The 27,522-nt window shown below is 53.6% G+C and overlaps 12 protein-coding genes across 12 annotated transcripts; 6 read left to right on the top strand and 6 right to left on the bottom strand.

Annotated features, from left to right (window-relative positions):
* Positions 1-124: 124 nt before the first annotated feature.
* Positions 125-1,654, bottom strand: N7482_000194 (uncharacterized protein; the record flags this gene model as incomplete). Its single annotated transcript, XM_056682319.1, has 5 exons — positions 125-596; positions 667-888; positions 961-1,200; positions 1,285-1,428; positions 1,518-1,654. 5 exons carry the CDS (start codon positions 1,652-1,654, stop codon positions 125-127), a joined length of 1,215 nt encoding a protein of 404 aa, XP_056545925.1.
* A 2,401-nt stretch (positions 1,655-4,055) lies between these two features.
* Positions 4,056-4,289, top strand: N7482_000193 (trypsin-like cysteine/serine peptidase domain-containing protein; the record flags this gene model as incomplete). The annotated part of the gene is made up of 1 exon (XM_056682318.1): positions 4,056-4,289. The coding sequence occupies one exon, from the start codon at positions 4,056-4,058 to the stop codon at positions 4,287-4,289; it is 234 nt and encodes a 77-aa protein (XP_056545924.1).
* A 32-nt stretch (positions 4,290-4,321) lies between these two features.
* Positions 4,322-6,429, top strand: N7482_000192 (trypsin-like serine peptidase; the record flags this gene model as incomplete). The annotated part of the gene is made up of 2 exons (XM_056682317.1): positions 4,322-4,835; positions 4,910-6,429. The coding sequence occupies 2 exons, from the start codon at positions 4,322-4,324 to the stop codon at positions 6,427-6,429; spliced, it is 2,034 nt and encodes a 677-aa protein (XP_056545923.1).
* Positions 6,430-7,083: 654 nt separating this feature from the next.
* On the top strand, positions 7,084-7,790 carry N7482_000191 (Mg-dependent acid phosphatase; the record flags this gene model as incomplete). The annotated part of the gene is made up of 2 exons (XM_056682316.1): positions 7,084-7,202; positions 7,337-7,790. 2 exons carry the CDS (start codon positions 7,084-7,086, stop codon positions 7,788-7,790), a joined length of 573 nt encoding a protein of 190 aa, XP_056545922.1.
* Positions 7,791-7,983: 193 nt separating this feature from the next.
* On the top strand, positions 7,984-8,901 carry N7482_000190 (transferase hexapeptide domain protein; the record flags this gene model as incomplete). The annotated part of the gene is made up of 1 exon (XM_056682315.1): positions 7,984-8,901. One exon carries the CDS (start codon positions 7,984-7,986, stop codon positions 8,899-8,901), a length of 918 nt encoding a protein of 305 aa, XP_056545921.1.
* Positions 8,902-9,431: 530 nt separating this feature from the next.
* N7482_000189 (putative filament-forming protein (Tpr/p270)) lies at positions 9,432-15,460 on the bottom strand (the record flags this gene model as incomplete). Its single annotated transcript, XM_056682314.1, has 2 exons — positions 9,432-15,115; positions 15,169-15,460. 2 exons carry the CDS (start codon positions 15,458-15,460, stop codon positions 9,432-9,434), a joined length of 5,976 nt encoding a protein of 1,991 aa, XP_056545920.1.
* Positions 15,461-16,089: 629 nt separating this feature from the next.
* Positions 16,090-16,974, top strand: N7482_000188 (transcription factor TFIIE subunit TFA2; the record flags this gene model as incomplete). Its single annotated transcript, XM_056682313.1, has 1 exon — positions 16,090-16,974. One exon carries the CDS (start codon positions 16,090-16,092, stop codon positions 16,972-16,974), a length of 885 nt encoding a protein of 294 aa, XP_056545919.1.
* A 546-nt stretch (positions 16,975-17,520) lies between these two features.
* Positions 17,521-18,442, bottom strand: N7482_000187 (3,4-dihydroxy-2-butanone-4-phosphate synthase RIB3; the record flags this gene model as incomplete). The annotated part of the gene is made up of 3 exons (XM_056682312.1): positions 17,521-18,040; positions 18,160-18,277; positions 18,379-18,442. 3 exons carry the CDS (start codon positions 18,440-18,442, stop codon positions 17,521-17,523), a joined length of 702 nt encoding a protein of 233 aa, XP_056545918.1.
* Positions 18,443-19,039: 597 nt separating this feature from the next.
* On the bottom strand, positions 19,040-21,147 carry N7482_000186 (uncharacterized protein; the record flags this gene model as incomplete). Its single annotated transcript, XM_056682311.1, has 2 exons — positions 19,040-21,000; positions 21,105-21,147. 2 exons carry the CDS (start codon positions 21,145-21,147, stop codon positions 19,040-19,042), a joined length of 2,004 nt encoding a protein of 667 aa, XP_056545917.1.
* A 604-nt stretch (positions 21,148-21,751) lies between these two features.
* N7482_000185 (uncharacterized protein) lies at positions 21,752-23,423 on the bottom strand (the record flags this gene model as incomplete). Its single annotated transcript, XM_056682310.1, has 2 exons — positions 21,752-23,276; positions 23,338-23,423. 2 exons carry the CDS (start codon positions 23,421-23,423, stop codon positions 21,752-21,754), a joined length of 1,611 nt encoding a protein of 536 aa, XP_056545916.1.
* Positions 23,424-24,388: 965 nt separating this feature from the next.
* N7482_000184 (putative ubiquitin conjugating enzyme (UbcK)) lies at positions 24,389-25,079 on the top strand (the record flags this gene model as incomplete). Its single annotated transcript, XM_056682309.1, has 3 exons — positions 24,389-24,495; positions 24,575-24,907; positions 24,977-25,079. The coding sequence occupies 3 exons, from the start codon at positions 24,389-24,391 to the stop codon at positions 25,077-25,079; spliced, it is 543 nt and encodes a 180-aa protein (XP_056545915.1).
* A 343-nt stretch (positions 25,080-25,422) lies between these two features.
* Positions 25,423-27,459, bottom strand: N7482_000183 (NupC/NupG family nucleoside CNT transporter; the record flags this gene model as incomplete). Its single annotated transcript, XM_056682308.1, has 3 exons — positions 25,423-25,704; positions 25,764-27,030; positions 27,104-27,459. The coding sequence occupies 3 exons, from the start codon at positions 27,457-27,459 to the stop codon at positions 25,423-25,425; spliced, it is 1,905 nt and encodes a 634-aa protein (XP_056545914.1).
* Between the last annotated feature and the right edge of the window lie 63 nt (positions 27,460-27,522).

Here is a 27,522-nt window from a genome sequence, read left to right as displayed (position 1 = left end):
TCCTCTATGCAGCATGGATTAAGTGATGATAACCAGGGAATGGACGGAGTCTCTTTGTGTACTTGATACATCCTTAGCGAATACGTGAACTCCAAATTAATCAACACATCAGCAATGGATCCCCTCATTTCTCACCACGGATATTCCTTCCAATAGCAGCCGCACACTCCCCAATCATTGTCTGCTCCTGCACGATATACTCCTTCGTCCAATCAGTCAACTTGCCCAATGCCGCTTTGACATCATCCAACGCTCCCGGGTTCTCATAGTTATTAATCCCGGTCACAGCATCCTTTTTCCAGTTCAACCATCCCCCTTCAACAACCTTCTTCTCATTCACAATATCCTTGTGTACATTCATCCGCCAGTACTTACTCTGGCGAACCAGCGGGGCAAATGCATCCATCAGAGTCCGGAACATGATATTGATAAGCTCACTGTTCGTGGCGACGGAGACGTAACTTTCCTCGACCGCGTGAGACGGGATGATGCCCGGCTGGAGGACCGGGGCATTGGCAGCCATACCGGTGCCGATGCTAAGGAAGCAGTCGGTGGCTCGGGTGGGGCCGAAGACCCCGAGGACTTCGGTCCAGAGCCTTTATAGGAGAGTTATAGTTTTAGCTTCCGGCTTTTATGGGTCTGCCAACCTGAGAGATTTTCACATACCATCCCAATGGGTTATTTGCACCCAGGCCGCCATCGACCAATGTATATCCGTTCACCTGCAGTGGCTTGAAATATGCCGGAGCAGCCGAGGTGGCGCGAGCCGCCTGCCACAATTTCATATTCACCAGTGCGCTGTCTTCTACGTTATTGGGGTTCGTGTATGAGCGCAGGAAGATAGGAGCACGGTTGTTCGCAGCCTGGGAATTAGTCGCCATGAGGAAACTGTGCACATTTGGAAAGAGGGTTAGTCTACTGCCGTGGATCAGGGCCCGCTGTACGGTATGGTATACATACATCTTGCAAGCACCCTTCTCGTCCAGCAAGTCTACCTCAGAATCGCCGAGCTTGTCCTTGATCAGCTTCTTGATAATACTTTCCAAATTGCTGGAATCGTAAAATTCGCCTTGCGTAGCAAGATTAAAAGCTTTCTTGATATCGCCCGTCTCTGGAAAGACCTCCTTCATGACGTTATCATACTGGGTAATGCATTCGGCGACGCTCATTTGGAGGCGGCCCAACATGATGGCGATCAGACTAATGCACCGTTCAGCAAGGGAACCACGGCAGATGGATGGAATTGCCGGGCACATCAACAAAAAGGAAAATACGGACACTTACCCTCCAGTACTAGTGCCACCGATCATGTCAAAGATCTCACACGGCTTCTTGCCGGGAGCCGCTTTGTCGAGAACGGCTTGCAAAATCAGAAGGCTCGCAATTCCACGAACCCCGCCACCATCTGGAGCAAACCGTTCAGTCAGCCTTGGGGGAATCGGCTTGAATTTTGAAGTAGAATATTGAACCAACCCAGTGAAAGCACGCGCAGAGGGCGCTCATCTCTACCCGCATACGCATCTGCGCGCGTCAAGTCAAGAGGGATCTGGGGCTTGAACGCGTCATTTTGCCGGTCGATCTCTTTATCGTTAATTTTGAGCTTAAGCTCATTGACTTCATCGAGTGTTTGCTGCACACTCATCATCTGCTCCATAATATTGGAATAAGCGGGTGGCGGGTCAATGTCTGTTTCCTGTTCGTTAATGGCTGGCGAACTATGTGAAGATTTGGATTTTTCCCACCTTTCTCGTCACCGATATCGAAGATCAGATATGCGTCTCGTCCGTATAGCTCCCAGCCCGGGAAACGAGCACAGGCGCGAATGGCCAGAACATTACTCGGCTACGTCGGTCAGTCACAACACAATGGGGGGATGATGAGCATTCTGACCTCTAGCAGCCTCAACAGATCGTGATGGCGATCAAAAATCTGGCCAGCCATCTGTACCCTCCAGGATTGTCAGGAATGTCCCCATTTTTCGGTTTGTGAAAAGAAGGCAGCTTACCCAGCCATATTCGTCTGTGAGGAAGCGGTTCTTGTGACTCAACCATACAAGCTCCACGCCGTCCTTCACGCGAGGCTTATCCGACGACTCATCCTCAAAGATGGCCAACTCTAGCCAAGTCCAGTTCCCCATGGAGGAATCATCTGCATGACCTTGATCGTGTGTTTCTGCAAAGAGCTGGATGGTTTGGAAACTCTTGATGGTCGCAGCATTCAGTGCCTAATGGCTCGTTAGTGAAAGAAAGCATCAACATCGGCTTTGATGGGGGGATACCCACGTTCGTTTTGAACCAAATGCGAGTTTCGATAGCGTCTGAATCGCCTGAAACAAGCGGCTTATGCTCATTTTTGCAAGGGTCCGACTTGACTACATAGTTGCCGTTTGAAGGAGAAGAGGAATCAGCCGTGTCTCCATAAGGCAAGTTTGGGAGACCCTGGACTGCTTTCAACGAGGGCTGGGGCGACATCTTTTTCAACGTGTAGAGTAGAGTCCACCCAGTTGTTCGCTTGCTTCTCCGAATCCAGATGGAGATAAAATGAGTGAACCGTGCACGTAGAGTCTAGAGTCTGGTGCTGTATATAAGTATTTTCCCCAGCACTATATCAGCGTGGCCGTGTCCTCGCGAACGGGGAATAAGCAGCCAATGTCCCAAAATCCCCTGCAGCCTCAATATCGGGGGGCAAACCCCGAGTCTCATCTCATGTGACGGCTTTGTTGGCTGTGCTGCAGGCAACAATCCGCGGTAAATTAGGTAATTTAACGACTGGTCGATGGGATGGCATGCGGCTCGATTGCGATTGCCCATTTTCTCCCTGGAAAGCCCCTCAAATCGCCAATTGATACTGGTCTTTCTTCTTTCTTCCCCCCACAAAATTCATTCTTCCAACGACCCCAGACGTTTCCACCGTGCCCTGCGGAGAAATGAACCGTGATCCTCGTATAGCCTTAATCCAGGCCACCCGCAATTCCACAGCTGAAAAGTGTGGCGTGTACCCTTTTGGTGGGCGATGAGACCAGCTGTGAAGGCGGGTGATAATTGCCGATGCCAGTCGGAGAGCATATGGTCCGAACTCTGACCGGGCCGATCCGAGGAGAGCGCGTCTGCTGCAGGATGCATCTCCGCACATCTCAGTTTCTTGGCGCGGAGTTCGTCAAGCTGGCTTGGTAAACTTAATGCCCGTAAGGCTGGGAACTCCAGGCGAACACGAGGACGTGGTGCGTAGTGGCGGCATGGGCACATCTAGCCTCTGCGTCGGCCAACTGCAGAAGCACGTCTCGACGAATCCCCACATCATGACTTGTCGTCCCGTTTGACCCGCCGAGCATGGACGAACCGGAGAGCTGACGGAGGGTCTAAACTCCAGTCACTCTCACTTTACCCCACCCTTTTTGGGCGGTTTTTGTCCCTGGCAGACGTCATCGGTACCGAAAGATTGGTTCCATTCGAACTATACAGTTTCAGAAGTATACGTGACGAACTTGGCAGTCTCCTGAGCCCCACGTCCATGAGATAGATCCAATTCATTGCTCCCATCCAATAATCAAATAGGAGAGTACGCACCACCGCTCAATGATCTATCGGCTCTGAATCAACTATACTCTCTGTCACGCTGGTCTTATAGCGACGAAACCTGTATCAGGACTCGCATCGAGCCCGATAACGATATAGAACACCATTGGAAAGATTCGTGAAGCTCATCCCAGGAGTAGTGAGGGTAGTGTATACAAGAGCGTCTACTCATGCAGTCAGAATCACAGGTCACGGTCTCGCCGTCGGCAGGCAGTGACTGTGCAGCCACAATGGAACTGGCTTGACAGGATGAGCTGAAAATCAAGGCGCAGCGGGGTGCTCGGCATCCTGCTTGACAAAACGGGAAAAGGTAAAGAGGCATGAGACAATTGAGCCGAGATAGAATTGACCTACAAAGAGAAAGCTATAAATACTAGCCCAATTCCCGGGAATGAACTCCATCAGCCTTCACTCCAGTCTCAATCTCCTACATACCTCCTCTGGCCCTTAACTCGTGACCTTTTTCTGCATCTTTGCATCATGGCTGCTGCTCCTTCTCAATACGCCGGCTTGGCCGCCACATGGAACCTCAAGGTTGGAGAGGCCCCGCCTACCGAGAATTTCATCCAGCTGGACGCGGGATCCACGGAAGCTGTGTATCAGCCTGATAACCGCAGTCTGGTCGATTCCAATGACTACCGGGATGGCGGAAAGTATCGATGTGAGCCCTCTGCCCATCGCGAAGGGAGACTTCTCCAAGCTGACCATATCTAGCAATCGTCAAGCTCCAGATGGCATACGATGGGATGCCCGCTGGGAGTGACATGGGAGCCATGGGGACTGGATGGCTCATCAAGCCGGATCTTCTGGTCACTGCAGGACATGTGGTGTACGATCACTCCGGCAACGATGGCAACGGCTATGGCAAGCTGCGGATCATGCAATGCTACATTGGTTATAATGGCCGGGACTCCCTGACCACGGGCTTGAAGGACGGCTCAGTGCAATCCAGATTCGCAAAGAAAGTGGTCACCACGGGCGAGTGGGTGGATAGCCGAGACAATCGCCATCGTGATGTTGCCTTTATTCAGCTGGCGACCCCATTCAAAGGCAATCTCCGTCTCTTCTCGTTTGTCTCCACTCCAATGAAGAGCACAGAGATGATTGGCGTCGTCGGATACCCCGGTGATATGCGAATCAACGATAGCGATGGCGTCGACGAGCCGGGGGCTCAAATGTATGAGCTCTTCTCCGAAATCAAGTACGACCGCAACGACAACGCGTTGAAGATGCTGCAATACAGAATATCCACTTTCGGAGGTCCGTTCCATCATCCTTCTTCCCCTTGTCATTCCTGCATAGGACTCGGTCTAACGAAGGCGTTTCGGTCCCAGGCCAGTCCGGCTCGCCTGTGATCCGCAAGAAGGCGGGACAGGTATCCATTGGAGCTCACTGTTATGGCGGAGCAGACACAAACTCGGCGAGTCCCATTGGCCCCGACTTTGGCAACGACTATAATGCGTACCTGTCGGTGTTTAATACTTCCTACCCAAGTGTCAAGGCTGTGGGCGGGATCAAGTTTGTCAAGCCAACCTCTTCTTCCACTGGCTCGACTGTAACCGTCCCGGTTGCCTCGGACCCTAAGGCTGCGCCTGGAACTGAAGACTTTTTCGGTACCCCAGACAGCGAAGGCTTCTTCGATAGTCTCAAATCTGTGATCAACGTGGTTTCCAAAGTGGGCCAAACAGTGCTGCCCCTGGCATCCCCATTGCTGGGTCCACTGGGCGGCCCGGTCTCTGCTATCGCGGGCGCTGCTCTGGGCGCAGTCGCTAATGCCACTGCTACCGAGTCGGCCTTTGTCGATGTCCCCAAGGCTTCTCAGGGAGCCACCGAGCGAGCCGTTCTCGCCGAAGCAACTCTGCAGTCGGTCCTGAAGATCAACGATCCCGACCTGTCCGGCAAGATTATGAAAGACATGCAGGCCACCTATTCCCAGCTGTCACCCCATGTCACCAACCTGGCGCCCAAGCTAGTCCCTCTGTTGAAGGACTCTGCTCTTCGTCTGGCCGTCAACCAGGACTATCTGCGCAAGAAGCCGATCTTGCTCAACCAGCGTCAAAACATTGTGGAAGGTACCGAGTCGGCTATTGCTCGCTCGCCATTTGTGGATGGTCTGTTGGCTCCTACCAAGGCGGTAGATGGCGAAGAAGGCTTCTTCGGCGGGTTGGGATCTTTCCTCAGCAAGGCCGTGTCGGTGGCCAAGCCTTTCGCAATCACGGGTGCAAAGATTGGATTGCAGATGCTGAATAATGCCCTGGCTCCATCTGGCACCGAAAGCACCGAATCTCTCTCGCCCGATGACCAGGCAGATCTGGACGCAGCCACTCTCGTCACGAAGCGAGCTGTCATGGCCGAGGCGGCACTGCGCGCCGTGATGAAACTCAACGCGGACGATCTGGCGAAGGCCTCCTCCTCTTCGGGGGATTCTGGCACCGGCGCCGAGGGTTTCTTTGACAGCATCAAGGGGGCAGTGCAGAGCATTGGTAGCGCCGTTGTGAAGGCTGCGCCCAAGGTAATCAGCACTCTTGTTCCCATTGCCGTCAACGTTCTGCAGAAGAAGCTGGCTGGCTCATCCGAATCCGCCCCAATGAATGGATCATCGAACGGTGTTTCCAAGAAGAAATCCCTTTCCTTCGCGGAAATTGATGCAGCCGCACTCAACGGATCCGGCGGGTTCGTTCAAATCCCTGCGAAAGGCTTGAAGGTTAGTCCCGTGCCGCGGCCACTCCCCCTTGAAGAGAGAGAATCCCGCCCCGTCTTGCGTAAACAAGATCCCCTTGAATTCAAGGCTCCGAATAGGGACAGCCTTGTCTTTGATAAGATGCCCCATCTTCATCAGGACAACCAGTCCTAATATAAGGTGTCAGAATGCTTGGTAGGGGTTGAAGCTTCAATACTAACCACTTGGATCCTTTGCTAGATTGCCGTTTGAGAGAGGTTGGGATGACAAAGATGCTGCGAGCCTTTCTTTGCCTTGCCGTTACTCGCTTTTATGTCGCTCCTTATCGGTCCCTTGATTTCTGCTCTGATTAATATCTGTCCCAAATTGTGACTGAGTAGTTTCGAGTTTGCTTGAATTAAAAACATTACGCGGTCAACCTGGAAAGAAACGTGCACACTGAATCTAGTCATTATCAAGATTGATTCGCTCTTCTTCGTAGAACGGCTCTACATGTCGGTTTCGTGGGTTCATGTTCAATCAGGAACCACTCGCTCGGCCATGCCAGTAGTGGCCACCGAAAATATGATTCAACCATGTGTCTGTGAGTATGCAATGGACCAGCAACGCTAGATCTTAGTCTGAACCTCGGCGCGTTTCATTGGACGACAGAGATGTATAGAGGGGATGGATCCACGGGCACGTGCCTGGGTTCCGGGGTTCTCCCCGCGGTGGCTGCTTCTGGATTCCTTCCGTTCTTCTGTTCTTCAGCCGTCGCCTGCATCGCATTTGGTTTAGCCGTGTTCTCTTAATTGCATTTCTTCCTTTTCCATTCTATATTCCCTCACAATGGTACGCGCCAAGCGCCAGAACACACAGCCCCTGGAGGATGCCTCGGTGGCCCCCGCGACCTTCACCGACGGCCTGCCGCTTCCCAAGCTGATTGCTTTCGACCTGGACTATACGCTGTGGCCCTTCTGGGTCGACACGCACGTCAGTGCGCCTGTCAAGGCCCGCGACAACAACTCGCGCGCTGTGGACCGGCATGTTCCCAACACCCATGCACCTTCGGGTTTTCTTTCTAATTCATGTCTTCCTGCAGTTGGGGCGAATCCTTCGCCTTCTACCCGGCCGTCTCCTCTATCATCTACGCCTGCAAGAGTCGATCGATTCCCATGGCTCTTGCCTCGCGCACCCACGCGCCCGATTTGGCCCGCGACATGCTCAAAGCCCTCCATATCATCCCTTCCTTCTCAGACAATCTCGCGGCCAACAACGCAAAGTCCATCCGTGCCCTGGACTACTTTGACTTCATCCAGATCTTCCCTGCCAACAAGACACAGCATTTCTCACGTATCCACCAGACGAGCGGGGTTGCGTACGAAGAGATGCTGTTCTTCGATGATGAGGCGCGGAACCGCAATGTGGAGACCGAGCTGGGCGTGACATTTTACCTTGTGCGGGATGGTATGACCCGGGAAGAGGTCGATCGTGGTGTTTGGGCATGGAGAAAGCGCAATGGCATTAAGCAGAAGACTGCAGGGGAGGATGCTTGAGCTTCTGATGAGCTCCGTGGACGGTTGCGGGGAGATGATTGCGTGGACTAGAATAATGGGGGCGTTGGTTTGTACATGTTAGACGCTCGATGTTAGATACCCTATGGAACTTTGCATTTGCGGATTATCCACGACCCTTCGAATGAGTATATGAGTATATTGTTCTGCCAATATGCATTGCTTCTTTCCAGGTATGCTACTCCGTAGTAAAGACCGCCCTCGAAGTGCGTGCGCAGGCCCCGACTCGACCCACCGGAGCCACCCAAACTCCGCAATCGCCGACCCCAAAACACCACCGACCACCGCTCAACGCTCAAAGAAACACAACACCGCGATGGCCACCCTCAAACCGCCTTCAGCACAGCGCCGCTCGTCATCCTCACATCCTCCCGCTGGTCCACCGAAAGCCCCCCTGAAGGCCGATGCCTCGGCCACAATCGCAGACACCGCAGTCTTTCAGGGAACATACCCCATCACCATCGGCGCAGGGACCGTCATCCACCCGCGCGCCCGATTCTATGCCTTCGAGGGCCCAATTTCCGTAGGCGACGGATGCATCGTCAGTGAAAAAGCCATAATTGGAGCGGCACCCGGCACATCACGGTCGACCGGTCCATCACCGTCCGCGTCAACAGGGCCGTCCCCCACATCCTCATCCACCAATGTCACATCCCCCGCGTCGCAAGTCCAAGGACACAAAACAGCCACCCGCATCTCCTACTTTGTCACCATCGGCCCGCATTCCACCGTTCTCCCCGGCGCAACCGTACACTCGTCCGCCACGGTCGAGTCCCTGGTAACTATAAACCGATATGCGGACATCGGCGCGCACTCCAAGATCTGCTCTGGGTGCCAGATCCCCGCGAATGGATGCGTCCCCGAGTGGACGGTAGTCTGGGGCTCCGGGGTTGGACAGCGGCGGAAAAGAGCGCGCGGCGCGAAAGAGCCTGCGCCGGCGGTCGTGGTTGCGGCGCAGGTTGCGCAGATACCTGTGCCGCCGCCTGCGCCGGAAGGGAAGGTCATTGAGGATGCGAGGCTGATGGTGCTTCAGAAAGAGAGGGAGGTACTCGAGCGAATGATTGTGCCGGCTGGGGCTACAAAGAAGAAATAAGTTTGGGCCGGGGGTTGAGATTGATCGGTGGTTATGGGCGGCGTTGTCATGTTCTCGTCGAAGGAGTTCGGTCTTGTTGAATACCCTTTATGTACCATCCAATGAATTCCCACATGCCTTGGTCAAGTCCACGTCGTTGCTAAATAAGCCCGTAGTGTAAGGCGTGGCGCCTCCCAATAGACCCTCTAGCTGATCCAGGCCCGACCAATTTGCGAAAGGAGTGCAAGGCGTTAGTTACGTACAATGGTCTGACATAAATACCATTCCCCCACAGCATAAAGGTTGATACTCCACATGGAGATCCGGCAGCTACGAAATCAAGATCATTCCAGGGCCAAGTTGGCGAAACGATTGAACTCCCAGAAACTCCATCGTACATTAAGTAGATACAGACAGACAAAAGAAAATTTGGCACTGCGACCTGAAACCGAATTGCCCTCAAGGCAGACTAAAGCATCCGTGGCACCCTATTGGCCGCCTCATGAGTGGGAAAGAATACATCGATGGAAAGATACAGGAAATAAATCGCTCTAGGATGATGCACCGCCGCCCCTCATACGCTTGCCACCGCTTGTTTCATTGGTTGCGTCAGATCCATCTTCGCGTGAACGCTTGTTGCCCTGAGGGATGAACTGGCGGGCTTGAACGTTCAGAGCTCCGCGGTTGGCTGTGGGGCTAGGCTGGTTCTGATTCTGGTTCTGGTTTCCGCCACGACCCTGGCCTCCGCGACCACCGCGGCCTCTAGGGACACCAGCACCACGTTGGCTCTGGGCTGGGCCCTGAGCTTGTGGTTGATCGCCTTGTTGCTGCTGCTGGCCTTGCTGCTGGGCATGTCCAAAGGGATTCTGTTGGCCACCGCCACGACCACCACGGCCTCCACGAGCAACAGGAAGTCCTGACTGCAATGCTCTCAGCATACCCGGAGCCGTGCCTGCGGGTGGTTTGGTCGGCAGCGAGGGAGGCTGCTTGTTTTGCTGGGCATTCTGTTGGATTTGGCCGAATGGATTGGAAGGTGCTGCAGCTGTTGTATCAGCACCCCCTGACTGGACTTGCTGTCCGTCAGGTGCAGTGGCCTCGGGGACAGTAGCGTCCGTCGCGGGCACGGCAGCTGGCTCGGCTGCAGGAGTGGGAGCTGCTGCAGGAGCAGGAGCTGCAGGTGCCGGGCTGATTGCCACAGCCGGTGCTGTGGAAGGAGCGGCCGGGGCAGGAGAGGCAGGCGGGGCCGGCGATGCTGCCGCTACAGGCTTGGGAGCTTGAGGCGGAGGTCGCGCTGTCTTGGCTACCTCCCAGACTTCGACAACAGGCTTTTGCGGAGTTTCCTCAGCAGCCTTCGAAACGACCTCAATCTTCGCAAGTGAGGTCTTGAGGCGAGTATCGAGCATGCTAATCCGAGCCGCTGATTTCTTGTCAGAAAGCTGCACAGCAGACTTGACCTTCTCACTCAGTTCCTCCTCGTGGGTCTTCTTTAGCGTGACCAGAGTCTCTTCATGGGTCTTTGCAGCTGCCTGGGCTTCCTGCTTCGCCTTATCTTCATTCTTGCTGACCATCGTACGGATATTGTTCTTGACAATGGTGCGAATAGTTTCATTACTCGCAACAAGCTCACGGGCCTGGGTATCAGTAAGGGTGGGAAGATTAACACCACTCTTGGACGGCGTAGCGGGTGTTGGTTCTGCGCCTGCACCAGGGGTGGCAGGGGTGGTGAGCTCTCCGGAGGATAGCTTTTCGAGTTCTTGGCGGTGGTTGGCTTTGATTTCGGCCAACTTGGTGTTGTAAGAGTCTTTGAGCTTGTCCGCACGTTCCTTGACCTTGGCATCCAGCTCGGTATCTTTGGCAGCCAGAAGGGCATTCTTCTCAGCCAGAGCCGCTTCCAAGCGTTGGATCTTCGCTTCCAGCTCCTTGATCTTCTGATCGTCGCCAGATGTTATGACAGTGGTGGTTGCCGTCGGGAATTGAGAGGCGGGGGTTGCGTTCACCGGTGCAGCCTCGTCAGCAACTGGCGCCGGCGATGTAGTCGCTGGTTCGACCGCGGCTTCCGAAGCCTTGGTCTTGGCTGTCTCTAGCTCTGCCTTCGTAGTAGCCAACTCTCCCTGCAGAACCTCCTTCTCCTCCGTAATGGCCTTGATCCGTGCAGTAAGCTCCCTAGAACGGCTCTTGAATTGCTCGCCAAGTCGCTTCCGCAGATCAGCGAGGCGAGTTTCCGTCGTCTGCTCCGCGGCTTTGAGTTGTTCTGGGACTGATTCAGCCGCGGATTGGAGGGTATCGCGAGCAGAGATAGCCTCGTCGCGTGCAGAGATGGCCTCGTCGCGCTCTTTCTGGAGGGTGGCCAGTTTCTCATTCAATGCCTCCATTTCCTGCGGGTCGACGCGGTCATACTTCTGCAGAATGTTCTGCACACGTTTCTGGTAGTGGTCGCGGTCTGCTTGCAACAACCGTATCTCACCATCCTTGGCCTCAACAACACCCTCCAATTCATGGATCTTGGTCTCCAGAGGCTCGATTTGTTGAGTAAGCTCATCGAGGCGAGCGGACTTTTCTGCAAGAGCAGCTTCGGTCTCCTTGACCTGGTTACGAAGAGTGACGCTGCTTTCGCGGAACAGATTGAGCTCGTTGAGAGTTTCCATGAGTTTGTTGTGGTTGAGAGCATTGTGCTCGTTATCTGCAGCGGCGCGACGTTGCTGTTCGAGCTTGAGTCGAGTCTCGTCAAGTTGGGCTTGAGTATACTCGAACTGCTGGCGGAGCCGCTTGCCTTCTTGGGTAGAGAGGTGATATTGGACTTCGACGATCTCTTTCTCACGTCGAAGGAATTTGATAACCTCTTGCAGACCCTCCAGGTTAGGAGCCGACTGCTCGCCGTCTTGCCCATCAATATCAGCGATGCCGGCACGATCACGCTGAAGAGCAGCAATCTGGGTGCTGATATTCTCAAGCTGGATGTGGAGGACAGAGTTTTGATGATTGACCTCCTCCCGGCGTTTGTGCAGCTCAGCGAGTTCGCCGTCATATCTTGCCCTCTGCTCAGCCCAGCTCTCTTCTTTCTGGGTAAGGTCCTTCTTGTAAGTCTCAACTTGAGTGCGCAACTCAGTTACGTCAAGCTTCAATTGGTTGGCTTCGGCGCGGACAGTTTGGACGTTCTTCGCAGCCTCAGCATGCTTGACAAGTTCTCTTTCATAGTTTTGCTGCGCATTTTGCGCAATCTCAGCCTGTGCCTTTAGGTCCTCTTGGTGGAACTGAGCTGTGGCGACGTGTCTTTCGTTGTCATCCTTCAGACGGGTAATTTCCGATTCCAAATTCGCCTTCTGCTCTTCCAGATGACGTGTCGCTTCACCCTGTTCATCACGAAGCTTCGAAATCTCCGTGTTGGTGGCGGACAGCTCAGTAGATATCTCTTCAATCCGGCCCTCAAGATTTTGGATCTTCTTATCCTTCTCCTCGATAAGCCGGTCAGTCTCCTCGCGGTATTGCGCGTGAGTTTCAGCTTCTGACTCCATGCGTTCCTCGGTCGACTGGCTGATAGCCTGGTATTCTTCGACTTGTTCCTTGGAATGAGCAAGTTCACCCTTCGCAAGATCCAGATCACGCTTGAGTTCGGAAATTTCCATAAGCAGCTCCTGTTCGCGACTGAGGCCACTGCCATCTCCAGCTTCGTCCGTAACGGCCGGGGTCTCTGTCGGGGCTGCAGAAATGCTCGGTCGTGATTGAATAACCTGAAGACGCTCTTCTGCACTCTTCAGCTCGACAGTAAGCTCGTCCACGCGCGATTGAAGGTGGTCTCTCGTAGTCTTGGTCGCGACCAATTCCTCGCGAACTGAGCTCAGGCTGGTAACCAGATCATTAATCCGCTTCTGAGACTGTTCCTTATCGTAGTCTCGACGCAGGGCAGCTTGCTTGGAGCTTTCAGTTTCGTCGTTGAGCTTCCGTTTTGTGGATTGAAGCTCGGATTCGAGTGCTTCCACACTTGACTGGAGTCGGCGACGGCTCTCGGATTCGGCATGCTCACGCTCGTTGAGAATTGTCTGCAGATTTGCGTTCAAGGAGTCAAGGCGGCCGCGCTCATTCCGCAGGCTCTCAACGTCGTCAATCAAGCGCTTTTCGATACTTTTCCAAAGGTCCTTCTCGGCCTTGAGGTTGGAGTTTTCTCGCTGCAGACTATCGACAAGACCCTTAGCCTCGACAAGATCCTCAGCAGCTTGCTGAGCTCGAAGTTCCTGTCTGCTGGAATTCTCGAACAGGGTAGAATAGCGCTTTTGAATCTCGCTATTATCATTTTTCAGCATATTAAAGTTAGTTTGCAGAAGTTCGGCACGTTGTGACGCCGCAGCAAGCTGACTGTTAGAACGGCTGATCTCACTCATAAGCTCACTGTTCTTCCGCGAGAGCTCGTTGACCTGTTGGCGCAGGGAGGAGTGGTCTGTGAGTGTCTCGTTGCGGAAAGTGTCGTAATGAGCTTGCAACTTGCGGAGGAGGTCGGCGTAGTCCGTGGTGTCCTTGACTTGGCTATCAAAAGCACCTGGGGGAGCAGCACCCGGAGGGACAGATTGAGAGAAAGAGGTATCCCCTCCAACGGTCTGGCGACGGTGGGTGAGCAAGCTTCGGAACGTATCGCGTTCCTTCACGTAGCTCTTCGTCTGTGCAACAAGATTGGCAATCTCGTCGCGATAGGTCTGGACTCGGATTCTCAATTCTTTCAATTCCTCCGCTTCCTGTTGACGAATAGCATCCTTGGCTTGGGCTTCCTCGCCTTCCATCTTATCCCCGAGGTCCCGCAGCATACGTCGGAGCGTAAGGTTTTGCTCTTGGAGTTCATGGAGATCCTTGAAAGTGACCAGGTTGCGGCTAATGAAACGACCAGTTTCGTTCAGCTCTGCCGCAGATTCTTCGATTTCGTTGCGAGCAATCTTCTCGAGCTCTGCACGATCGTAGTTCTCGCCTTGCTTGGCAATAGCCACTTCCAGGACAAGAACCTTAACCTCAGCGCTAAGATCCCGGAGTTGTTGGCGAAGAATACCCCCCTCGCGAGTAAGACCCTCAACCTGACCCTGCCATTTCCTTGCCTCCTTGATGGCATCATCACGTTCCTTCCCAGATGTTTCCAAAAGGCCCGACAAATCCATGACTGCATCTTCGAGGCGTTTGTGATCACTCCGAAGGTCGTCGATTTCTGGTTTGGTAGACTCGAGCTCTTGGAGCATCTCGTCCAGAGTAGAACGGAGTTCTTGATTCGTCCTTTGCTCAGCGGACAGCTGAGTCCGCATCTTGTCGTATTCGGTGTACATCTGAGTGAGTGACAGGCCACCCTTAGTACGAGAAGTTCTTGGTGAGAAAGTACTACCAGGAGTTCCTGGACGCATAGGTGTGCTTGGTCCCGCTCCATTAAGAGAAGGAGCAGGGCTAGCAGACCGATTTCGGGAGCCTTGAGATTCAAGTTGAGCGACTGTCCTTTCGAGCTCTGTCACATGAGCCTCAGCAGCCTCCTTGTCAGAATGCTCCGCCTCCATCTCGACACGCAGGCGAGAAATTTCCTCCGCAGCTTCATGCTTGGCATTCTCCAGCGCGATCTGGCACTCTTGCGCACGTTGCTTCGCAGAATTGGCGGATGATTCTTGCAGATTAGCAAGTCGGTTGGCAGTCTCAAGCTCAATTCGGAATGTCTCTTCGGCTTGTATCGCATTTTCCTTCAGCTGGTTGATGCTGACGAGGGACTCTTCGTAGCGCTGCTCGGTTTCGTCGAGACGAGCCTTGAGAGAGTTCTCGCTACGTCGCAGAGAGTCGATGGTGGTTACCGCCTCCTCATTTTCACGTTGGAGGTCGGAGATTCGCGCAGTCTTCTCCTTGCGGAACTTGGTGTATTCTGCACTCTTGGTCTTCAGCTCGGTCTCGAACCATTCATTGTTCTTCTTGGTAAGATCCAATTCTTGCTGGAGATTTTGTTCGCGGAATCGTGCACTTGCTGAGGCCGAGTTGGCGGCCTGAAGGTTCTGCTCGGCAGTGGAGAGTTCACGGCGCAGCTCAATAGTCTTCTTGTGTTGGGCTGAGAGCTCCTCAGCTAGCTTGTCGTGCGCGGAAGACTTGGATTCAAGTAACGCAAGGCTTTCACGATTTTCAGATTCGAGGGTCGAGATGCGTGATTTGAGTGAGTTGAACTCGGTCTCATTTGAGGTGGATGACGATTTGAGCAGCGAAATCTCGGACTCCAAGGTTGAGCGCGTGTTTTCTGCAAGAGGTCAGAAAAACTCCAATTGTAGAAATTTCCAACCATATACCTACCAGATTCGTGCAGTTTCTTCCTTAGATCTTGGACCTCCGCTTGTTCCTTTTCCACATTTGTTTTCAACACCTTCACCCTCGACTCATTGGAGCGCACGGCATTCTCAAGCTCAACCTCCAAGCGAAGCTTGTCAGATTTGAGCTCATCGTATTCATGCGCCTTCTTTGTGATCGATTGTAGAAGTTGGTTAACCAGGTCGACGGTCGGGGCCTCAGTCAACGTGGAGAGGGTAGCTTCTGGGATCGCATAATGCGAAGACAGATACGGCAGTTCAATTGCCGCATCCGCCATTGTGAGATGAAGCTCACCGATAGTGAGAGTATGTGGCCGCTATGTTGGGGGAAAGAGAGAGTTGCAGCGCAGTCCTAGAGCTGTATGAGAAGCTTTCGAGGTTTCAACGCGCGGTGTGCACTGCTCAGAGCCAAGTACACACAGCGCCGTTGGGGGAACCTTAGGACATGGCGATCCAACGAAGGAAGGTAAAGTTATAGAGATCGAAAAGGCAAGACTTGACTGAGGGGATGTCGGAGGGCAATCGATCGATGAGGTGAGGCCGAGAATCAAAGAGTGAGGGTGCCTTACGCGCGCTTTGGGGTTGCTTCCGTCAAAGGCGGCTAGCGGCGCGCGTATCACGTGATCCTTCCTTTGACTGCCCATTGCAGCCTACACTTCAGCTTTGATCTCTTTGACTCGGACAGGGCGGCGACCTTCTATCCTCCTCATTCCTTCATCCTGTTCAACGGACTGCCTCGCACTCCTTTGAGCCGCCGTTTCTCATATGTTCTGATCCAGTGAACTCTTTGAGCTTCTCCCAGCTCAACTGCTTGTCAGCACCTCGTACTGGAGTCCATCTCAGCTTCCTTCCATCTATACGTCTCTCGAGTCCGAAATCTAGTGATTCTGGATACCTTGTCACAGTCATGTCGTATCTTCAGCAGCAGCTCAAGAGCTTCAACGCTAGCGTTGTGGAGTCGGCGAACCGCCTGCCCCAGCAGCGACGGATGGTGACCAACAACCCTCCAGCTTCTGGCAGCAGTTCACAGATACCGTCTTCTGCGCCGACACCCTCCTCGACCGGCGATCCGAAGAAGAAGCGACACGATGCCGACATTGTCTACTCGCAGCCGGCCAATACGGGCACAGGCAAAGATATCATGACTCAGGTGCTTTTTGCGATCGAACACATGAAAACCAAGGGCGTGCCTCTCAGGTTTGCGGATATCATCTCCTACCTGTCACTCCAGCACCGTGCACATGAACCAGCCTACGTTCAGGCGCTCCGCAGCATCCTCCAGAGGCACGAGAAGGTGGACTATGATCCGGCCGGTGCTGGTGGCGAAGGCACCTTCAGATTCCGACCCCCTCACAATGTCCGCAACTCTGAGCAGCTTCTACAAAAGCTACAGTCGCAAACTACTGCCACCGGAATGAGTGTTCGTGAACTCCGAGAGGGCTGGCCGAATGTCGAAGAAGCTATCAACCAGTTGGAGAAGGAAGGCAAACTGCTCGTGACTCGGAACAAGAAGGACGATCACGCCAAGATGGTCTGGGCGAATGACCCATCGCTGATCGAGCACTTCGACGCTGAGTTCAAGCAAATCTGGGACAAGATCAAGATCCCGGATCCGCAGGCTGTCAAGGAGGCGCTGGATAAGGCGGGCATTATTCCCACGAACAAGAACAAGGTCATCAAGCCGCGGGTGAAGGTGGAGCAGAAAAAGACCAAGAAGCCCCGACGCAGTGGCAAAACGACCAACACCCACATGCAGGGTATTCTGAGGGACTACTCTCACCTTAAGCGGTGATCGGCTTTTCACAGTTCATCTGAAAAGTAGGGACGTTCGGTGGGGATGCTTGGTCCGAGGGGGCTTTTACTATTTATCTGCATTGCATTGGTGTTATGGGCGGCTAGTATGTTCTCATGGTGCCCTCCTTCGAGTGGCCTTTTTCTTGCACAAGTTCGGCAATGCGATTTGCCCAGATTGTAAATTATGACAATGATAGATACCCAGATAAACTTCTACAAAATTTACTCACAAACTCTTGAAAGTCAGTTGGTGGCCTTCCTAAAAAGCAGTGAAACCGCTTGCTATCTCACGTCCTCTCGTCTTTCCATTGATGCGCACGGCCAAGCCTTTCCAAGGCTATTCTACCCAGTATCCTTGTCCTGAACAGTATCAACATCTGCCTCTTTGTACTCAGGTTCAAATCCTTAATGCTTTTGTCCATTCATCTAAAGGTATGCACTCAAAGCCGCCGTGATGTACAAGGCACAAAAAGAAAAAGAACCCCTTTATACACAAAAAAGAAGCATAACACTCCCAATCAATATTAAGACCAATATCAATCAATCAGCCAATCAATGCCCATTCTTCCCCCCCCTCTGTGCGCTCCAAATACTCCAGCAAATCCTCAATGGTGCACACCTTAATACCCCACTTCTTGCCAAACGACAAACATCCATCCCGCCGCATCATCCCATTATTCCCTCGGATCTCGGCCAGACCCTCAACAACCTCTCCACCCTCCACCAGCTCCGCAATCACGCCCGCCGGCGCCTTGCCCGCCAGCCGGCAGAACTCGACCGCAGCCTCGGTGTGGCCTTTGCGCTCGCGCACGCCGCCGGGGCGCGCCTGGAGCGGGATGATATGGCCGGGGCGGCGGAAGGAGTCGATCTGGGCATTGGGGGAGGCGAGCGTGCGGCAGGTCAGCGCGCGATCTTCAGCGGATATGCCGGTTGTCACGGAGGCGTCACTGGCGTCAATGGTGACGGTGTACGCGGTACCTTTCGGGTCGGCGTTTTCGGCAACCATTTGTGGGAGCGCGAGGCGGGCTGCCAGGTCCGGAAGTATGGGAGCGCATATTAATCCACTGTCAAGTAGGGCCTGGTTAGACTACTGTATTCACGTGGCCGCTCGCTGCGGTGGCAGCCGTCGTGTCTGCGGGGAGCCGTGTTCTCCGCGAATGGCGGCATTGGGTGGCGTGCTCACCTTGTGTAGCGCACGAGGAATGCCATCTGTGCAGTGGTAATTGACTCGGCCGCAATTATAAGATCTCCTTCATTCTCACGGTCTTGCGAGTCGAGCACAATGATGAATTCGCCATTCTCTGTGGTGAGTCACCGTCAGTCACGAAGTCACTCGGAAGGCCGCCGAGGCGCGAGATCAGGCCAAGTCGGGAGGAAAAGCAATCGTCGCATAGCTACTCACTAAAGGCGGCAATTGTATCCTCGATCGAGTCGAATCGCTGAGCAACCTCTGTGGTGGAAGGCATCTTCGGGCAATGGGTGTGGGTTATCGGCGCCGTTATTTTTGCCCCTCAGTGCGCAATTCCAAGACGTGAAAGAAAAGAGGGGAATTGGGGACCCCTGAACGAAGTATGTGCGGGACTATGTTCTCGAGAAATCACACAACCAGGAGAAGTTTGGATTGTTCCAGAAAAGTTGCCTCTTGCTAGTGTCCGTAATCGCTGACAGTGCATTAGAAATGCTCGTGACGCTACAATCAGCCCGGGGAGCCGGGCGGTGAGTGGGTGGAAGATACTAGAGCCGGATGGGGCTATGTATCAAAAGGCTATAGATCATGGATCCGGCTAGGTATTTTTGCAGTTTACAGGTATAACTACCGCAGTGCCTTTGGAGACAAATAGTGAGGCTTCTCAGTCCAAGCTCCCAAGATTGCGATATATTATATATATTTCGTTAAAGTTCAAAACAATTGTTCTCAGGTTCATGAATCGCTCAAAAAACAACTAGGACTATGCAAAGACAGGTAACAGTGTATAGACAAGAACTAAAGTGGTGAAATAACTACCGGAGAACGAGACAGATAGCACAGGTATCGGCCGAAAAGATGCGCAGATGGAGCGGAATCAACTCATCCCATCGGTCCCCATCCATCGAACTTCATCGGCCTGCCGCTCAAGTGCCCGACGCATCATATTCGCATACCTTTGTTCCTTCTCCCACTCGTCACGGTGCTTTTTTCGCATTGCTGTGCGGGTGTCTTCGTCCACCTCTGCATGCATGAACAAATCATCCTCATTGTCCCCCATGCCACGATCAAGATCGGCCGGTATGGAGAACTTGAGACGGCCAATGCGCTCTCCAGTCCATATTAACAGTTCGTCGCCTGAGAGGTTTCCACCGGTGGGTAGGATTTTACGCGCTACCTCGCTGCTATTGTTCTGCGGGTTTGAGCTCGGCCATAGTCCACGAGGCATGGAGGCTTCCTCTGGTTGTGCAAATGACGGTGGTTGACTGCGTCGAGAGCACGAAATTTGTGGTTGAGAGGTGTTAATGTTCCAGCGGCGGACTTCTGACCGGCCATTTCGTTCAACCCATTTGATGTTCCCCTCGGAGTCGGAGTAGACGAGGCGGTTCCCATGTGACGCCACAGAGAGCAGCTTGGAACTAGCTGCGCTTTGTCGATTCCTATATTCTGGCGTCAATAGCGATGTATGATGGGATGGGCTGCCATTGCAGTCTTGTGATGAAGACTCCAGGCGGTATAATTCTAGCGAGCCTCTGCCATTGTACTCGCCACAGGCCACAATGGCATGGGATTGTGGGTATGTCGAATCTGAGAAGACGGGGAACCGAGGCTCTGGAGCAGAGGCAAGACTGCATAGCCGACCGCCAGAATGCACAGTACTTTGCAATCGAGGGAAGAAGCGCCGGTCATAGCAGAGGATGCTGGGGAAACGGCCCGCAAGAAGAATGGAGTTAACATGGGGGGCTGGGGGGTGTAGAATCGAAAGTGGCCCAGGCTGGAAGAGAGGGGCATAGTTCTCCCTGGCCGTAGGTTCAGGGCTGCGAATGCGAGTGGGAGGCTGTCCATTTGGTTGCAGTTGTAGTAATGGCGAGTCTGCGCGAGCAAATATGTCCAACTCTGGCACTAATAGCGCGGAGTTCTTCTCGCACCGCAAGCTGATAGCCTCCTCTTCTTCTACTGCGGATAATCGGGCATCATGAATCTGAAGACTGAGTGTAGTAGCTAGTGTCAGCGGCACTGAATAATCGGTCTCTTGCGACAGTGCAAAGATCGACCAAGGGTATCGCTGCTGCGAAACAACCCTCAACGTCTCCAGATCAACCTCATTGAGGACGTTGCCAACAGCAAGATAGGCTCGTCGCCGGAACGAATCTATACTGACACCTTCTCCAAGGTTGATGAATTCCAACGAAGATTTCGAAGGCGAATGCTCTCTCCGTCTAGAAAGATTGGCCATGAGAACGCCTGGCTCACTCATGCCAAGAATTTTGCCTTTAGTCGATTGTGAATCCGCGCGGTGGGAATGATTTAGATCCCAAATGCAGACGGTACCATCCTCAAGAGGCGCCACAATCTTGTTCTCCCTCGCAGAGCTCCAGTCCTTCAGCAAACCCATGCCCTTGACTTCATGTGGATGTTTCCTCCGACCCTCACCATTTTGTAGCATAGGCTGCTCCGCCCATGATAGAGACATAGGCCCATGGCGGGCAATATATTCTGAATACCAATCCACGTGTTCTCCCTCCGCCGAAGAATCCCAATCTGCGGCCGCCCTCGCTATCTCGCTCGGCGAAAAGTCCCGCTCCTCTAATCCACCATTTCCCGGCTGCGGAGCCAGAGGTTGAATCAGATCACGCAGCGAGCTCTGCCCTAGTGTACTCAATGGTGCCGTTGGGTTTGAAAGAAGACTCTCGGAAGTCCGGCCAGCCGGACCGGCGGATTGTAGCGCAGCCCATGACTGCTCATAGCAATGTAATTTCCAAAGGTTGTTATCGCGTGCAAGGTCGAAGAACTTTTTGCAAACCAGTTGCAGCTGCACCTTCTCACGAGGGGTGAGAACTGGGGTATCCCGGAGTTGTCAGCGGTGGGCGTTCTTTTGCGTTGAGGAGTAGGAAGTGGTGCGGGGAACACGCGGGAGTGGAGGGGTTTGCGGCGGCGCTTACGGTTGATGATTTTGGTTAGGATCTCTACCGGCAGCTTGTCCATGAGGGAGGCCGGGGTGACTGCAGCATCAGGGGCAGATGAAGGAGAAGATGATGGACGGGGACCGAGGGCGAGGTAGCCTGTAATGTTGTGCCTTGAAAAAAGTTCCAGAAGCCTCTTGTCCCTGCGATCTGCGCCGACGCCGTCACGTGGTTCAGGGAAAGAAGCGTCTTCCTTGTTTACTTGGATTATGATATTGAGAATTGAGAATCGGGAATTGCATGTCATTCGAGTTTATATTGAATTGAGGTAAATACAAAAATCAGATACCACTCGTGGCGCTTCTCTGGTGCATGGGGTTCGATCTAGAATCCCTGGGGCCCAATTTACATGGAGCAGGCCCACCGAAGGTCCACCACGGCACACAAGCGGAATGAGATTGCAATCTATTCGAAGAACGTGAAAGGTGTATAGACATTACGCTATATGGACAGTGAGGAAGTTGCGGGCGAAGTAAGGTTTGGGTTCTCCACAGCCAAACGCCGGCTCAACCCAAGATGTTCCATCCCGTCGTTACTCATACATCCGAAGCCGACATAAGCAGGGGGAACCAAAAAAAAAAAAAAAAAAAAAAGACGAAAGACGAGCAAGGGGGAACCACACTGGTTTATTCGTCTGGCTTGAAAACCGCATCCTTGCAGAGGATAGCCACTTTTTTGAAGAATCGGCGCCACTCCAAGGGATCCCCCTTGATCTTGACAAACTCCACCTCAAAGAGTCCCTCGGAAACACACTCAATGAGGACCTTGCCCTGGAGTGAGCACATTCTACCATCCTTGGCAATCACCCGAATCATAGCAGCAGTGTCACCAGCACTCACGGCAGGGACTGAGGGAACAGGTACTCCCAGACGGTGTAGGCCTTCACAGATCAATGGGACCAGTAGCTTCAGCTCCCATGCAGAATAGAAGCGCGTCATTGAGCGCGAGGGGATAATGTCCTGGAACTTTTGGGCATTCTGAGTTCGACTCAAGGGCACAGAAGGCTGCTGGGAGAATTGTGACAACGAAGGCTCGTCTTCAAGGTGCGTTGCTATTGCAATGTCCTGCGATGCAAATGGCTTTTCGGCGGGCTGCGTGGAAGAAAACTCTCCAGCCAGGTGTGGGGTGTCCCAGTCCATGACCATGCCACCCCCTAACATCTCCGGCTGCGTGGATGACATACCTCCAGAGGTAGCGTCACCGTTGTCATCCATATCCATGTCCATCGGGTCGAAGCTTCGACTGGCGCCCTTCCTCTTCTGGGAGAGAGGGTCTTGACTGAAGTCGATATGCAGCGATTCGAACATAGATGTGGCGAGGTTGATAGGGTCTCTTAATTTACCTTCGGATGAAAGGTATTTGTTCGATCGAGTATACCAAGGGTGCCTTCTCACATCTTCCAGCGAGAAGCGACCCTTGGGGTCGATCGTCAACATACCACGTAGGAGTGATAGTGTGGCGGGCGGCAGCTTCTGCCACAGCTCATCGGTGGTTCGCGCATTCGTCGTGAGGTATTCATGAAATTCGTAACTATCATCTGTCGGGCTGTCCCATGGCGTATTGCCCGCGAGGAGGACGAACAGCACAATGCCACAGGACCAGATATCGACCAAGTCTGGATGATACCCTGATCCTTTGTTTTGACCACGAGTGCTGCAGGAGATCACCTCGGGAGCAATGTACGGGGGACTGCCGCAGAACGTAGTCGAGAGCTTGCGGGTCCCCTTATACTCGAACAGCGCTGCCAGGCCAAAGTCCGCAATCTTCAAATTCCCATCTCCTGTGAGGAGCATGTTCTCTGGCTTGATATCGCGATGGCCCACGCCCTTGGAATGCATGAAGCTCACGGCACTAATCAGTTGCGAGAAGTAGACGTGTGCGATATCCTCGCCCACGCCCTCATCCGCCTCAATCTTGTCGAACAGATCCCCACCCTCGGCCAGTTCCATCGCAATCCACCGCCATATCTCGTCCTCACCGGTCTGGAAGAAACTGATGATATTATTGTGACCCGTAACGTGCCGGTGTACTGTCACCTCCAGTTGCAGTTGTCTGGCACTGATCTTGCCATGGCGCGCGGCGTAGTCCTTGTGGATGTACTTGACTGCGAAGACGGGATTATCCGAGTTGAGGGGACAGGCTTTTTTAATACTGGAATCATGGCCGTCGGGTTAGAACATCTCTTTAGATCCCGACTGGGGCCTGTACTTACCAGGCATACGCGCCCTGGCCGATTGTCTTGGAGACGATGCGAAAAGGCACGTCGCTTGGCAGTGGGGCCAGCTGCGAGTGCTGCATCGTAGGCTCTGTGTGGGTAGGGAGAGAACCTGGGGATAGGGTACAGGCAGATAATCTGGCTGACGGCCGCTAGAATTAAATATACATTGCGTGATGTGAAATGAGAGATGGGCGATGGACAAGTGAGATGCGCGACGGCAGCAAGGGCCGAAGTGCGCAGGCGACAAAACGCGGGACGAGACGCGGGCCACTTTATCCTGTTTGGGTAATGTGTTGATAGCGTCACTAGGGGGGCAATAACAGCGTGGGAAGAAGACTTTCCAGCATATAGCATACTAGGATGAAATACAGTTCCAATAGGTCTCATTGGGTTTGTATTGGCTCTAAGTATCACTACTCGACCACTCAACCACTAGATCATTCTACCCAGCGTGGGCAGCGTGACCCGCAGGTGACCCCTCGATCGCACTAAATTCTCCGCAGATCGGTCTGTGCTTGGGACTGTTCGCAGGTATTTCTCCTTGCACATATACTTTATAATATTTTATTTCCTCACCTTGGATACCATTTTCCTTCCTAGGATATCAGAGTGGCACAGAATTGGTCTATCCCATCATACAGCCTGTGGTAGCTGGTGTCTCTTTGCTGCTCGCCGTTCGCAGAGCGGGGGCCCATTTCGTTGCCGGGGGGCGCCGAGTAAACAAAACGGTCGTTGGTTTCTGCTAGCGCCCGTCTCTTTCTTCGCCCTCTCCTCTTTCTTTGTGTCTACTACTGTCATCCCATTCCCTCATTCTCCCATTTACCTCTCAACCACAGGTTTCCCACTCTCCTTCCACTCCCGCTTCGCCTCGATCTACCCCCCGTCGCTTTTGGTCGTTGTGGGTCCGCTGTTGTTCGGATCCGTCGTCATTCCAGACAGCAACCCTCGTGCTACAGTGACTCGCATTCCACGGACGGCCCGGGAATCTGTGGCCTTCGAGATCACCTCTTTTTTGAATTGTCGTGCTCTCTAGACTCTCTTCGCTATGGACTACACGATGGAGGATACCCAGAACTCGGCGCCCGATGCGCTGGAAGCTACAAAGCTGAATTCCGCCGCCCAGCGGAATGACACGCAGAGCGTGACCAAGCGGTTCGTTGTTCTAGCGGCTCGTAACCACTATTGTGGGGATTTGGTGCGGAGTGCTGACTTGTCCTGATTCTGTGAATAGCCTGCAGGCAGAGCTGATGCAGCTCATGCTGTCGCCTTCGCCTGGGATCTCCGCCTTCCCAGACGCCGACGGCAACCTCCTCTCATGGACTGCGACCATTACCGGCCCAACGGAGACGCCCTATGAGGGGTTGACGCTGAAGCTCTCATTCACTTTCCCTAACAACTACCCCTACTCGCCTCCGACCGTCCTCTTCAAAACCCCCATCTACCACCCCAACTTCGACTTCTCTGGCCGGATCTGTCTGGATATCCTGAAGGACAAATGGAGCGCTGTGTATAACGTGCAGAGCGTGCTCTTGAGTCTGCAAAGTCTCTTGGGCGAGCCTAACAAGTAAGCCGGCACTCTCCGAGTTACCTTGTCACTCTCCCAGCTGGTCCAATTGCTAACATGTAACTACAGCGCGAGTCCACTGAACGCCCAAGCAGCCGAGCTCTGGGACTCTGACCAAGAAGAGTTCAAGAAGCATGTCCTGGCCCGTCACCGCGATCTCGACGACGAGTAGACCCTCCTTTCTGCATGGTTTAGAGATTCCGTATTGGCGTCAAGTCGCCCCCCCGGATGCTCCCTGGCGCGGCCGTTTCTTTCGGGCTGCGGACGGCGTGGTGCACATGCATAATGGCCTGGTTATTATTGGGCTAGGAGTTATTGGTTCTTGTTCTTTATGGTTGTTTATGTGTCTCTTATTATCTTTCCTACACGCATACGAGTACAGGCGTGTCGGCCCTAAGTTTTGCTCCTGGGACTGTTTATTTGGCTTTGTACTTCACATCGTCGCTCGATGTACCTAGGTAAAACATATCGTCCATATTCTTTGTGCATTACAAAAGTAAGGCACACATCGCCACTTAGGATGAGCCGAAATATTGCTTCTCGTTCGTAATGAGTAGACCCGCAATCGTCGCACTGGTGAAGGTACTGATCGCACCCGTGAGCATCGCGCTGACGGCAACACGGGAAACGTCGGCACTACGACCAGGCGAGATCTGAGCCAGGACACCGATCTGGTTACCCAGCGACCCGATGTTGGCAAACCCACAGAGAGCATAAGTGGCAATCAGGCGCGAGCGGTCGGAAAGGCCGGCATAAGCCTCGTTGTTCTGGAGGGCATCGTAGGCCACAAATTCGTTCTGTGGAAATGAAGTTAGTCAGAGCATGTCTTGACAGGGGAGGGGGGTTTCAAGCCTACCGCGACCAATTTGAGACCAATCAGCTGGCCAACCTTGAGTAGATCTCCGTCGCGCGAGACGCCGAGCAAAAACGCAATCGGGTAGCAGATGTAGCCGACAATGAGCTCGAGAGTCAAGGGTGGGTCATTGATATTCAAGTAATGGCCCCACCAGGTAAGCAGGCCGTTTGCCAGACCGATCAGCGAAATAATGCAAAGCAGAGTGCAAGTGATCATGGCGGCGATCTTGAGACCAAGCCAAGCACCGGTGGCGAAGGCATGCAGAGCATTAGTAGCGCGGTGCTCCTCATTATCAGGAACGACAACACGACCAGCTGTTAAACTCTCTTCCTTCTCCGGCCAGCGCAGCTTCGAGCACGCCAGCGATGCAGGAATACTCATGACGCACGAAGACACCAGGGCTTGAGCATTGAGGCCCATCTGGATATAAGCGATCAACACACTCCCGGCGATAGTCGCGAAACCCGAGCACATCACCTGGTGCAGCTCGGCCATGGTGAGATGCGCCACGAACGGCCGAATCAGCATTGCCGACTCGCCTTGTCCAATGAAGGGCGACGCAGCAGCCACAACCGCCTCGGCACCCGAAACCCGCATGGACCAGAAGAAGAACACGGCGAATTTCTGGATGAACCATTGCAATACGCCCGTGTAGTACAGCAGCTGGACAAACGACACGAAGAAGATAATTGCTGGACACACTCCAATAAGGAACCATGTCGCCGGGGAAAATGGCGTTTTCATGGTGTAGAAGTTCTCAGCGGTAAGGAAGATCACACCGTCCGATGCAAAGCCGAGCAGTGCGCGCGCAAGGTAAGAAATGAAATTAAAGATATCATATCCGGCCTTCGTGCGCAGTACAAACAGCGCAATGATAAACTGCACCAGCATGCCTACGATCACCGTCTGCCACACGATCTTCTTGCGGTCTCGCGACGACAACCACAGCACGAAGAGGAACACGAGTAGGCCGAATAGGCTGACTGCGCGGTTTGCACGCGTATTGTCCGCAGACTCGGGGGAGGCGAAGGAGCCGATGATGATCACAGCGATGCAGAGGAGAGCTCCAAGGGGAGTGCGTAGCTTCTGGGGAATAATGTTCACGAATGGGGTGGCGGTCTTATTCCAGATGAAATACGCGGGTCTGGTGACGATGGTGATCGGGATGTAGAAGAAGAGAATCCGCAGGGTAATGGCCAGGTACAGCAGGAAGGGGATCAGCCAGCCCAGATCATACCGGTGCAGGATGAGGCCGGCAATCCACCAGCTAGAAAAGACAGCATAAGTTCTCTGGGTTTCCGGGTAACCTTGGAGATGGATGGTGTCAGTTATTTACTCACCCGGTAAACAGGAGCCAGATCACGGCGTGCATTGCGTGCCTCCAGTGCTTGAGCATGCGTCGGTGCCACGGACGCGGTGCGGGATCGTTCGCTCCGTTTTCTTCATCCTTCTCGGCCTGGCTGTGGCTTTGACTGCCGTGGTCAAGGGGCGTAGGTTCGGAGACGATGCCCTTCTCGAACGAGGTGTCTGTTGAAAAGATCATCTCGTCCTCCCGGCCTTTCTCTGCGAAGGCTGTGTGGTGGTGGTGCGCATGGTGGTGCTGATTGTCGGGCTGCAGCACCGGATCTACGCGCGGCGAGCTCGAGGGCCCGGTGTCCGTAGACGCGGTGTTGGCCGCAGGGGGGTTCTCGGCCATAGCGTCGTCGGTGGGGATTGAACGCTTAATCCAAGTCCTCTGTGGTGATCGAGCCTTATTGAC

The sequence above is a fragment of the Penicillium canariense genome (genome assembly GCF_028826845.1).
Source record: "Penicillium canariense strain IBT 26290 chromosome Unknown utg000001l_segment0_segment0, whole genome shotgun sequence".
NCBI lineage: Eukaryota > Fungi > Ascomycota > Eurotiomycetes > Eurotiales > Aspergillaceae > Penicillium > Penicillium canariense.
This window is presented reverse-complemented; position numbering and strand designations above follow the sequence as displayed.